The sequence below is a fragment of the Chiloscyllium plagiosum genome, unplaced genomic scaffold (assembly GCF_037043375.1).
Source record: "Chiloscyllium plagiosum isolate Xiang-an unplaced genomic scaffold, Cpla_swu_hap1 HiC_scaffold_20, whole genome shotgun sequence".
In the NCBI taxonomy this organism is placed as follows: Eukaryota; Metazoa; Chordata; class Chondrichthyes; order Orectolobiformes; family Hemiscylliidae; genus Chiloscyllium; species Chiloscyllium plagiosum.
Genome location: NW_028270158.1, coordinates 18,608,236 through 18,621,176, shown reverse-complemented (window position 1 = coordinate 18,621,176; position 12,941 = coordinate 18,608,236). Strand labels below are relative to the sequence as shown.

The 12,941-nt window shown below is 43.8% G+C and overlaps 1 protein-coding gene across 1 annotated transcript in view; it reads right to left on the bottom strand.

The window, feature by feature from the left end:
* The window catches only part of LOC122560799 (cytochrome P450 3A21-like), a 32,611-nt gene extending 30,878 nt beyond the window's left edge, over positions 1 to 1,733 (bottom strand). Inside the window, exon 1 of the mRNA XM_043711906.2 lies at positions 1,588 to 1,733. Coding sequence (XP_043567841.2) covers positions 1,588 to 1,685 — 98 coding nt within the window. The 5' untranslated portion in view covers positions 1,686 to 1,733. The remainder of the gene's footprint in view (positions 1 to 1,587) is intronic.
* Positions 1,734 to 12,941: the final 11,208 nt, after the last annotated feature.

Sequence of the window (12,941 nt, the reverse complement as noted above, 5' to 3'; positions counted from 1 at the left end):
GTAAATGATGTGTGTGGAGGTGCAGGTGAATTCCTGACGGATATGGAAGGATCCCTTGGGGCCTTGGAGGGAAGTGAGGTGGGAGGTGTGGCAGAAGGTGCCGAGAGTGGAGGTTGGGTTGGTGGGGGGTGTGGACCTGACGAGGGAGTCGCGGAGGGAGTGGTCTTTCCGGAACACTGATAGGGGAGGGGAGTGAAATATATCCTTGGTGGTGGGGTCTGTTTGGAGGTGGCAGAAATGACGGCGGATGATACGATGTATATGGAGTTTGGTGAGGTGGTAGGTGAGGACCAGTGGGGTTCTGTCCTGGTGGCGATTGGAGGGGCGGGGTTCAAGGGCAGAGGAGCGGGAAGTGGAGGAGATGCGGTGGAGAGTATCGTCAACCACGTCTGGGGGGAAATTGCGGTCTTTGAAGAAGGAGGCCATCTGAGTTGTTCAGTATTGGAATTGGTCCTCCTGTCGACTTCTCCATCAGGAGGTGGAGAAGTCGACATTTCAGGTGTAACTGGTCTTCAGGACTGAGGGTGAGTGTGGAGGGAGCTGCAGATAAGAGGGTGGCAGAGGCAGGGTGATGTAGTGGAAATAGGTGAAGACAGATAGAGATCAATGGGAGGAATGAATCCAGTTGGTGGCAGAAAGCAGTGGAAGGGAGGGGGAGGGGCTGGGAAGGGATTTGGGGGATGGGAAGGGAGGTTATTTGAAATTGGAGAACTCAGTGTTGAGTCCTCTGGGCTGCAGGCAGTGGTGGACAAAGTTAAAAATCACACACCAGGTTATAGTCCAACAGGTTTATTTGGAAGCACTAGCTTCCGAGGAAGTGGTGGAGGCAGACACGTAAGAAGCCCCTGGACGAATACATGAAAAGGAAGGGATATGGATGCTGGAAGTGAAGACAGAATATATCAGCACAGGCTTGGAGGGGCCAAAGGTCCTGTTCCTGCGCGGTTTCGTTCTTTGTTCTAAAAGTGTCCGAGAAAGTCCTCTTCAAAATCTCCCATAGCAACAGAACAATAAAAGTGACATATTTTAAGTAGCACTCAAAATCCTCTGCTAGTGGTTTATTCCCAAATCAGGCATGTGTTGTTATCAGAGCAGCGTAACACAAGCATTAAGCGCCAGAATGTGAGTCTGGGTATATATTGGGGAGATGGATGAGAACATGTCTAAACAGGTCGTTTGAAAATCATTTTAACCACCAAAACGACCCCTCCTGAAATGTCTGAAGACCGCCATCATTTAATATCCCTGGTCAGGTTCTCTCCGTCACCTCCCTCCACCCAAAAAGATGAACTAAATTCCAAAGTGGGACCAGCCTCATTCAGCCAGAGCCTGGGATCTCAGGGCTGGGGGCAGGAGGAAGGGAAAATACCCCACAATCAGCAGCGATTGCCCGGGCAGGGTGAGTGCGGTCAGAGGCTGAGGAGAGCCCCCTCCCTCTCTCCGCCTCACACACAGAGTTCAAACACACAGACCACCTGGTGACAAACTTTCCCCGTCCCCGTCAGCGACTGCAGTTGAACTTTGTGACTGCTGTGTCCCATCGTTGGAAGCTGGACGAGGCGATAAAGAGATCCCGCAGACACTTACCAAGCCAGCAGGAGCAGGAAAGTGATGAGAAGGATCCAGGTCTGGTCGGACAGAGCGGCCCGGATCGCCCCCAGACTCTCTGCAAAAGGGACAGCCATCCCGAGAGCAAACAGCAGGCAGCCACTGTGAGCAGCCTGAGCTAGTGCTGGCTGTGTTTATAGGGAGTGGGGGGGCAGAGAGCCAGAGGGCGGGATCAGGATTGCTTCATCACACCAAACTTACCTGCTATTTCCAAAGTGAGGTGATGTAAGATCCTGTGCGAAAAAGGTGTTTGTTTTAATCTTGCCTTTTGTACCACTGAGTCATCCAAGTCATGAAAATGAGGGGTATAGATAGAGTTAATTGTGGTTGTGTTTCCCCAAGGATGGGTGATTTCAATACTAGGGGGCACATTTTTAAAGTGAGAAGAGATTTTAAAAAGACATGAGAGTTTTTTTTTACTCAGAGGGTGGTTCGCGTGTGGAATGAACTTCCTGAGGAAATGGTGGATGTGGATACAATTACAACGTTTAAAAGACATTTGGATGAGTACATGTCTTTAGATTAGATGTAGTGTGGAAAAAGCCTTACAGTCCAACAAGTCCACACCAGCCCTCCGGAGAGTAACCCACCCAGACCCATCTCCCCTGGACTCATGCACCTAACACTATGGGCAGTTTAGCATGGCCAATTCACCTGACCTGCACATCTTTGGACTGTGGGAGGAAACCAGAGCAAACTTACACAGACACAGGGAGAATGTGCAAACTCCACACAGACTGTCACCTGAGGCTGGACTCAAACCTGGGACTCTGGTGCTGTGAGGCAGCAGTGCGAACCACTGAGCCACTGTGCCTCCCCCTGGAAAGGTTTGGAGGGATATGGGTCAGGTAAAAACAATGACTGCAGATGCTGGAAATCAGATTCTGGATTAGTGGTGCTGGAAGGAGCTTCGATGCTGCCTGAACTGCTGTGCTCTTCCAGCACCACTAATCCAGGATATGGGCCAGGAGCAGGCAAGTAGGACTGGTTTAGTTTGGAATTATGTTCAGCATGGACTGGTTGGATTGAAGGGTCTGTTTCTGTGCTGTTTCTCTGACATGTTGCTCTACTTCACCCCTGAGCTTGATGAGCAACTGATTTCAACAGGAAATGAGTGTATCTCCACATGAACTATGCAATTCATTCAATGTTTCTTCTGATTGCCTGACTTCATAATAAGTGGAAAGAAAAAAAACATTTATTCAGCACCTAACCGTGAGTATAGAATGTTCCACTTTTCAGACAAATAAATCTTGTTTAAGCTTAATGCTTCTTGTAAGGTTGGAAAATGTAACCGTGAATTTGTACAATGCAAGGTTCCACAAGGATCAATATGGTAATAACCAAATTATCTATTTTGAGCGATGTTAGTTGAAGGAAAAATATTGATCAGGAAGGTTTCTTTCCTCTTTGAATGACAGTAATGGGTCATTTGTGTTCACTTCAGAGTCTCCAGCTTTACGTTTCATCCAAAAACAGTAGCCCCCATAATGCAGCATCCACTTACTGGAAGTGTTATCTCAGAGAGTGGACTGAGGCACCTGCAAGATAGACTAAATAAAGATCTTGAATGGGGTCTTAAATGTTTCATGGTAATGTCATTACAAATGGGACATACTTTGCTGAAGTGGGAGATGGCACGGGGCAGGGTGATCCAAGGCAAGGGACACACAAGATGGCTACTGAGTCATTAAGTTGGTCACTTAACACACAAGATGGCTGCCAGTCCACAATATGGAGAGAGATAGCAAAGCAAACACAAATATTGCCTGGGGCCACCAGAATGCCAGCACAATGCACTCCCAACCTAGCTGATTGGTTTAAGGCGGGTGGGGGAGAAAATACACATGAGTAACGTATACGGCCCACTGAAGTGTCTGGGTCCAGCCAACACCTTTGATAGAAATGCTAACTGTTTGATACAGACTCAATACAAAGTGCTAATAGACAGAGCTGCAGTAAACGTCCATCTTATAGCAACATAGAGTTTAAGTTAAAAGTTGAGTGCTATTTGTATTTGTAATTTCCAATGTGTGAGGAAGAGGAGCTGATCATTCTGACCAAGAGCCAAACCTCAGTGGAGCTCACGTTACCAAGGTGGGGAACGTGGACACTGTGAGTAACATTGATACCTCGTCAGTCTGTAGTAGAGTGACAGAGTTTGAATAGTGGCGGTGGCCAGGAGGGTAAAAAGTTCCACCGGTAGAGAGTACACCAGGCTAGAGGTAGGTTACTGGGCCTGTCGGGAGGTGTTGGATTAGTAGAAATGGCAGAGCAAACACAGATACTGCCTGGGGCCACTAGGATGCCAGCACAATACACTCACAATCTAGTTTAAGGCGGGTGGGGGAGAGAATACACATAAGTAGCGTATACTACCCGCTGAAGCATCTGGGTCCAGCCAACACCTTTGATAGAAATGCTGACTGTTTGATACGGACTCAATACAAAGTGCTAATAGTCAAAACAGCAGTAATTATCCTTCTCAGGAAGAGCAATTAGCACCCATTACTACAGCAATGGACTTCCGTGCAGATGTTGAAACTGCCAATGTGTGCACTGAAACTGACAACGACCACACTAAAATTAACAAAGGCTGTGCTGGGACTGACAATGACTGCATCGGAACTATCAATGATTCTGCAACGTTTACAACAAACAAACTAGTGGGCGGCACGGTGGCACAGTGGTTAGCACTGCTGCCTCACAGCGCCAGAGACCCGGGTTCAATTCCCGACTCAGGCGACTGACTGTGTGGAGTTTGCACGTTCTCCCCGTGTCTGCGTGGGTTTCCTCCGGGTGCTCCGGTTTCCTCCCACATCACAAAGATGTGCAGGGTCAGGTGAATTGGCCATACTAAATTGCCCGTAGTGTTAGGTAAGGGGTAAATGTAGGGGTATGGGTGGGTTTCCCTTCGGCGGGTCGGTGTGGACTTGTTGGGCCGAAGGGCCTGTTTCCACACTGTAATCTAATCTAATCTAATCAAACTATGTTACAGAGACAATAACCTCGTCACTGACCTATGACATCACAAAATTTATAAAAGTATCTTTACATGTGCTCCGGGTTGAGAGAATCACAGCTGACCACTGTGCAGTTGGTGTCTTTCTCTCCCCAGAGCTCCGGTATTTCCTTGTCCAATAAACTCTGTCGTTGAACCCCGACTCTGACACCAAGGCTGGTGATTTTCCCCACAACATTTAGAGAATGAATTGTTTATACATTTTGTAATTCTGAGTTTCATTTTCATCTTGTCAACTGCAGATATCTGGTACTTCCACAAATTGCGACCCTCTTTAATACCAGATTTTTGTTTAATTTGAAAAGCCAGAGGATGGCATTCAAACACCAGATGCCTGCTTCTACTATTTAAAAAAAGCAGTTCCCAAATCTGGTATGTAGCTTTTGAGGATACCATAAACTTGAATCCAGATGTTACCAAGATCAAAGGAGAGAGTGGAGCTGAAGTTGTTGTTGTGTTTAAATGACAGGACCACTTTATATTATATACATTGTTGAATCTGTGAAAGTTGTGACTCTAAATTTTCTGTGTCAATTGCTAAAGGAGTTTAGACTTAACAATGATCCCATTCCTGTGTCTGTTTTCCTGATCTTTAGAAACACTGATTTCTTTGCCAATCTAATTAGAATTCATCTGAAATTAAAATGAGAATTATTCAGTATTAACAATACGGAACACTCGTCACTATTCCTTCTTTATACGTACAAGTTGAAGTTTCAATATATTCAACTGTGGATCATGGACATCATGAACATGTTTAAGAATCTACAAAAGGGCAGTTTTCCAATTTTAATGTGATGATATAAAAATGCATTAGACAAACCAGAAAATCCAGAGCAGCTCACATAAATATAAAGGTTTTGGAATGCCTGTTGTGTCTGGAAATTCAGTCATAATTTGAAGAGAGTCTCTGGGCAAAGTACCATTGCACAATCCCGAGGGCAAAGCTCTGTGACTTGAGTGCTTTAACAACAGGAGCTGGAAAAGCGCAGCCACTCTTCGACTCTGATCTCCAGCATCTGCAGTCCTCACTTTCCCCTGCTTTAAGGACAGAGATGCATTTGGGTGGAGATGGCCATAACAGAACAAGGGCATGTGTAGCCATGCAGATTAATCACATACCAAAGTTGTAATGCTCATTTGTACCACCTGATTAGTTTGAGCGCAAAATATGCATGACTCTGGGTACAATAGCCCAAGTTATTTCATGTGCTAAAGGGTTAAGTGAAGAATTGGAGCACATGTTAATCATGTTTTGCTTTCAGACTTAATTCCATTATAAGAAGGCACAGGAAACCAACAAAAAAAAATGCATTGACACATTTCAATGTCTAACGACTCCTGATAGTATACATGTCAGAGGAGCAGCAGTCTCGATGGAATCTTTTCTGCATTCCTTGCATTGTCATACTTAACTTGCTTCCAGGCCTCACTCCTCCTTATCTCTGTAACAGTCTTCAACCTAACAATCCCTCTCTGTATCCCCCCATCTCCTCTCTCACTCACCTCACATTCTTGCTGACCACAACTAATCCTGGCCAGAATGAAAATTATTTCCTTCTCAAATGCATGGTGCCTTGCTGGTGCTGTGTTGCATGGCTGAAGGGTGCAGGAATCCTGTGGCCATTGACCATAAGGCACATTGTACAGAAGAAGTGGTTCCATGTAATGAGAAGCTAGATTGCTGGCACAACCATTCCACAAACTTCGATAAGTGCTGACTAGACAAATCACCGAGTACTCACTCTGTTTTACTGGTCAACGTCCTACTCCGTTGAGTTTCTCAATTGCAGAGAGGAAGATTGAAAATGTGACATTAATATGTAAAGTTGGACTATTAATGAAATTCAAATGCATGGAAATAAAAGACTCTCCACCCAATGGCAACCAAAGACATGAGGACTTAATTGGCAGAGTTCTGCCCAATGCCAAGAATCTGAGTTTGAAAAAGCAAAATTACATTTAACACGTGAACTAAACACAAATTCATGGAATTAAAAGGACAGTAGCAGGACAAAACTGACCCGAAAGCAGAGAGTACTGGTGAATAGTTGTTTTACGCAATGATGTGAAGTATACAGCATATTCCATCAAACTTAGTATTAGGCCCAATACACTTTATGAGGTATGTATTCATAACATGGACTTGGAAATATAAAACATAATTTCAAAGTTCAAATATGAAATTTGGAAATGCAATAAACACCAATGAGGGTAGTAATATAAATATAAATTTTTCAATGAAAGTCAGTACAAATTTGTTATATGCAAATTATATTTGACAAACTTGATTTAGTCCTGTAATGAAGTAATGGAAAGGGTTAATGATGTAATGCAGTTTATGTGTATTACGGCATTCAAAAGACATTTGATAGACGAGTTTGCACAGTTGGAATTCACAGTGATGTGGATAATTGGCTATCGGACAGAAGACAGACTAATTATGAGCAGTTTTCAAGTTGGAGACAAGGGTATAGATGTTATTCCCAGGTGTCAGTGGTGGGAATACAATACTGATACAAATTGACCTAGACTTGGATACATTTGGCATTCTTTGAAAATTCTCAGATGAGAAGAAACTCAGAAACACAGAAAATCCTGAAGAAAACAGTCCCAAATTCCAGGAATGGACACAAACTAATGAACTGGTTAAGTAAATTGTAGATGAAGTATGGTAAAGAGAATTGTGAAGTGATACATCTTGGAAGAAAGACTGAGGAGAATGTCTGAACGAAGTAATAACATTTTAAAGGGAGTTCAGGGACAAAGAAACCTGGATTGCAAGCATCGAAATCTTTGAAGATGGAAGGACAAGTTGAGAAGGGAAATGTTTATATGGATGCATTCGCTTTATTAAGATAGGAATGAATTACAAAGGAGAAAGTAAGGACTGCAGATTCTGGAGATCAGAGTCAAGAGTGTGATGTTGGAAAAGCACAGCAGGTCAGACAGCATCTGAGGAGCAGGAGAATTGACGTTTCATAAGCCCTTCATCAGTAATGAGGCCTGTGGGATAAACGGGAGGTGAGGTGGGTGTGGGGGGAAGGTAGCTCAGAATGCAATAGGTAGATGAGGATAGGGGAGAAATCAAGCTCCAATTATGCACAATGAGCCTGACATGATTTGAACACACAACATTCTGATTTGGAGTCAGACACACTACCATTGAACCACAAGCCCACACCCTAGAAGTTAAGCTTCAAAGGCTAGGACAGGCTGCTAAAATTTTATTCTACACTGGTTGGGCGTCAGCTAGAGTACTATGTTGGTTTCAGGGCACTTGATTTCAGGATGATTATTGAGACCTCTGAGAAAGTGCAGAAAAGACTTACTAGAATGGTGGCAGGGTTGACAGACTTCAATTAGCCGGAGAAGCCAAGTTTATTCATCACAAATCACAATCAGAATATGGTGCAAGTGCTACCACATAATATATGGCTAGCATTGACTGGAAGGAAGGGTCTTTACTATCTTTGGTGGATACTCTTTGCCCATCAAAGGCACACATACCCTCACCCCCACCCCTGTGATAAAGCAGTATCCCCACTTTTTGACCTGCCTACACTCCAAAATCCAACACTTTCAACCCCTCACTCTTTTCTCCCTAAAGTAAGTAAATACCTCCTTTCTGCTTTCAGCACCCACTACTGAGACTTGGTGTTGCCAGGACTATTAGAGCAAGGGCTCAATCAGATATGTCAACAGCTCCAGAAAGTGGGATTTCTTTCTTATTGAGGGACAGAAGTCTAACTCTCCAGCTCTTCAGCCTGCCCACAGTGTATTATGGCTATGGGGTAGTGTTCCTTCCGGTTTGTCAGCCTGTCACAAATTTCTCTTCAGCTGGGACTAAAAGGGAAATGTTTGGAGAAAGACATTTCTATATTATGCAATTGTGAATTGTCATAGTCATAAGATCTCTGCTATAACTTGCTTATACTTTCGAAGTAATAGCCACTACACACATTACATGAAGGAAACAGAGATGATCTGAAGTTTTGCACAAATTAGTCGTTAAGAAACACATTTATTTGTACTGAAAGGTCTAATTAGCAACATATAACAAATTTTGCTTAAAATCAAAGCATCCTTAAGGTTTGTTGCTGGTTTTATAAGAGAGATACTGTAAAGATTTCCCAGAATCTTATATTGTTTCTCCTCCAGGACTTTTGTGCAAAATCCATTGTTCATTGCCAACACTAGGGCCTCTGCTTCTACAAAAACATTGGGCCTGAAAGTCAAGGCTCTCACTTGTTCGTCTGCCAAGCCATCAACTGTTGTATAAGGGTGTCAGGACCTTGGAACAACCTTGCAATTATGTTATGGAACTGCACACCATGAGGTATAAATATCACAAAGTTAGAATACTCACACTAGTCAGCCAGGGTGGGGGTGTTCTTTTCTTTTATCCAGGACTGGCTAAGATCAAGGTATGGATGGGATGGGCTGAGTGCTCACATTTAATTTTCTTGTTCTAAGGTGCATGTAACTTTTTGTAACCTTGTTTTGTCTGGGTTTGGGGCATGGCTTCAGTTAGAAGGAGCCATGGATGGGTTAGTGGGTAGTAGGAGTGCCCCCTGTGGCAAGGGGGAAAGTCTCCTCTTATTTATGTTGTATGTTGGTTCATTGTAGAAGTAGTTGTTAGAAGTTTTGATTTAGTAGTTTTTGTAGTTGTATTTTCAAATTTATAAGAACTGTTTACTGTTTTCACTTGGCATGCTATGAGTGGGGTTCTTCCTCCCTGGAGGTCATGGGCTGTTTTGGATGGCTATGGCTAACGTTCATTGAAATGATGCACCTGAAATGTTAAGGGGAGTCATTCACCAATTAAAAGAAAAACGATACTTTCAAGCCTTAGAAAAGACAAGGTCGATGTAGCCTTGCTGTAAGAAACGCGTCTAATCGATAAGGAGCACTTAAAGTTACAACAGGGAGGGTTCGGCTGGGTGTTCTTTTCATCCTTTAGTTCGAAAAGTGGAGGAGTAGCTATACTCATCCAGAAGAATCTTCCATTTCAGTTGTTAGACCAAATTAGGGACAAATGTGCGTGGTTTCTGATCCTTAAAGCTTTAATACACGGAGAGGAATATGGCATCTTCAATGTATATTGTCCCCTGGCACACCCCCTTAAATTCTTAACAGATACGCTCTCTGGGCTGATGGCCCTTGGGGCGCGTCATACAATTATAGGAGGAGGCTTTAACCTGCTTATGGACCCCAAGGTGGATCTGATGCTGAGGGGTCTCATGGGTATATCCCTGCAATCCAGGCAGCTGGTGGACCTGAACAGGGAGCTGGGGTTGGTGGATGTGTGGCGATGTCTTCAGTCTGAGGGTAGGGAACTCGCCTCTTTTCTAATCCACATAAGTGCGACACTAGGATTGACATGTTTTTGTCTCATCAGCCTTTTTGAACTTGGTGCTGTTCTGTAGAATTGGGAACACAGCCATTTCTGATCATGCGGCAGTGTATATGGAAGTTAAAGCCAATGGTGATGGGACAGGCTCACGGCACTGGCACTTGGATCCTTTCCTCTTGATAGGTAGCAAGCTTATTAAGTATTTTTCACAGGAATTTCAAATTTTTTGGGACATTAATTCAGGTACGGCCAGTAATCTGTCACTGCTCAGGGAGACTGCCAAGGCCTGTGCAAGGGGTTTGATTATTTCTTACTCGGTGACCCAGAAGCAGCAGAAGGGAGAGCAGCAGTGTATGCTCGAGGCCCAGCTGAAGGCAGCTGAGATGGCACACTTTGACAGACCATCTGTAACTAAGTTGCAACGATTACAGCCCTCAGGGTCGCTCTGAATGCTGTGCTCACCCAGCCAGCAAAAAGGGAGATTTCCTTTGTGAAACAGAGGTTATTTGAGTATGGTGATAAACCGAGTAGGTATCTGGTGTACTTGGCCAGAAAGAACAGTGCCCCCCAATCTATCCCATCCATCAAAAAGTGTGATGGTACTATCACCTGTGATTCCAAAAAGATTAATGCAACATTCAGGAAGTTCTACTCTGGATTGCACTGGTTGGAGGGCTGTGAGGACAGATTGGTGAAGATGGAGTCCTTTATTCAGACCTTGGACCTCCAAGGTGTAACTTCAGAGCAGGTGTCTCTTTTGAATGCTCCTCTGACAATCCAAGAGATACAGGAGGCGATGAGGCAGCTCCAGAGCGGTAAAGCGCTCAGCCCAGACGGATTTCAGAGTGAGTTTTATAAGAAGTTTATAGACAAGCTGGCCAGGCCATTGTTGGATATGTACAATTATTCGTACAGTCAGGACTGCCTCCCACCCTCTCTGAGAGAAGCAAATATTTCTCTTATTCTCAAGAGAGGGAAAGCCCCAGGGGATTGTACTTCGTATAGGCCCATATCGTTATTAAACGTAGACTTTAAACTTTTGTCAAAAATCCTGGCATTGAGACTGGAGAAGGTTTTGCCCTTTATTATAAGACAGGACCAGTCAGGTTTTATTAGGAGTTGTAGGTCCTCTAATAATATTAAAAGAGTATAATTCCAGACTCGGTACTCTCCCTGGATGCAGAGAAGGCGTTTGACTGGGTGGAGTGGCCGTACCTCTTTTATGTCCTGGAATGGTTTGGTCTTGAAGGTGTCTTTGCCAGGTGGGTGGCAGTGTGATATAGTGACTGGAAAGCAGCGGTTCTCACTAATGGTATAAGGTCTGACAATTTGATTATTGGCAGAGGCAGCTGATAAAAGTGCCCCCTTTCACCGTTACTATTTACATTGGGGATTGAGCCATTGGCAGAGGCTATCCGGAGGGACCCCAATATAATTGCCCCGGTGGTAGGATCAGGAGGGCATAAGATGACCCTTTATGCAGATGATGTTCTTCTCTTTCTAACTAACCCGATGATATCTGTGCCCCATCCAATACAAGTGATTAAATTATTTGGTTCTTTCTCGGGTATAAAATCAATTTAATGAAATTGGAGGCCATGCCTGTCAAGGGTCTTATGAGAGTAGCCGATCTTGGGGGTGGAATCCGATTCCCTTTGGCACAGTTGGGGGGGGGGAATCTTCCAATATGCTGGCTGGGTAGAGTAGCTCTGGTTAAAATGAATATTCTTCCTTGTTTATTATATCCCATGCAAATGCTGCCTAGGCAAGCACCCTCTGTCATTTATTAGGAGGCCGTGTCTCGAAGAACACGAGCAGCTGTGTGGAATCTGGGCTCAGGAATTAAGGATGGAGATCTCACCAGAAGAGTGGGAGGATATTTGGGAGAACGTAAGGAAGGTTTCAATTTGCAACAGGATGCAGACTATGCAATTGAAGGTACTCCACAGGGTTTATTTGGCACCGGAGCGGCTTGTGAAATTTAAGACAGGAGCATCCCCAATGTGCCCTAAATGTAAAACAGATGTTGGCACTCTTACTCATTGCTTGTGGTCATGCCACAGGCTTTGTAGGTATTGGGGTGCTATAGCGAGTGTTTTGGAAGGGGTCTTGAGAACCAAGGTCATGGTGGATCCGGTGTCCCTCCTCTTGGTTTGACCAAATCTCCCCTGTTTGGACCTGCATGGGAAGAAATTGTTTAATATTCTTTCATTTTGTGCGAGGAAGAACATCCTGATGAGGTGGGTGGTCCGAGAATCCCCCAGGACCCCCGGGGTGGCAGAGATTAGCTATGCAGCACATTCCGGACTTCCTTACAAGTATGGTGCACCAGAAAATGGAATTTCTTTATAGGATGTAGGGCCCTTTATGAACCACATAGACACAGACTTATCGGCCATATTGGTTCGGACCTCTGTGCAGCCATGAGGGCTGTGTCTGGCAGCCGGGGGGGCCCCTGGGAGGAAGAATTATGAACAAATACGGGTACGCTAATTGATGCTCCCGAAGATGGGGAGCTTTGGTGGGATTGTGCTGAGTGTTGTAACTTAATTTAATTTGCTTTGGTTCAATTCGGTTTAATTTAGTTTCTTTTTGTTTTGATTTAGTTATTTATTGAATTGTCATTTGTGTAGAGTTTTTTTTTTCCTAAATTGCTGGTGGAGTAGAGTAGTAGTTTGTTTGTTTGGTGTTATATTGCAAGGTTGTTATATTAATTTTGTTGTAACTTTATATTTTTGTAAAAAATTCAAAATCTTCTTCTCAATAAAAATATTTATTAAAAAAAATTGCACATATTTTTGACATCAGGAATCTCATTTACCATTGGGGTATTTTCCAATAAACTCACTATTGTTCTAGTGTATAAGTTAAAGCCTAATATACCCACGATTACCATGTACTGCAGTTTTTTTTGTCATTGTGTCTAATATGTAATGGTACTTTGAAGTTTTAAAC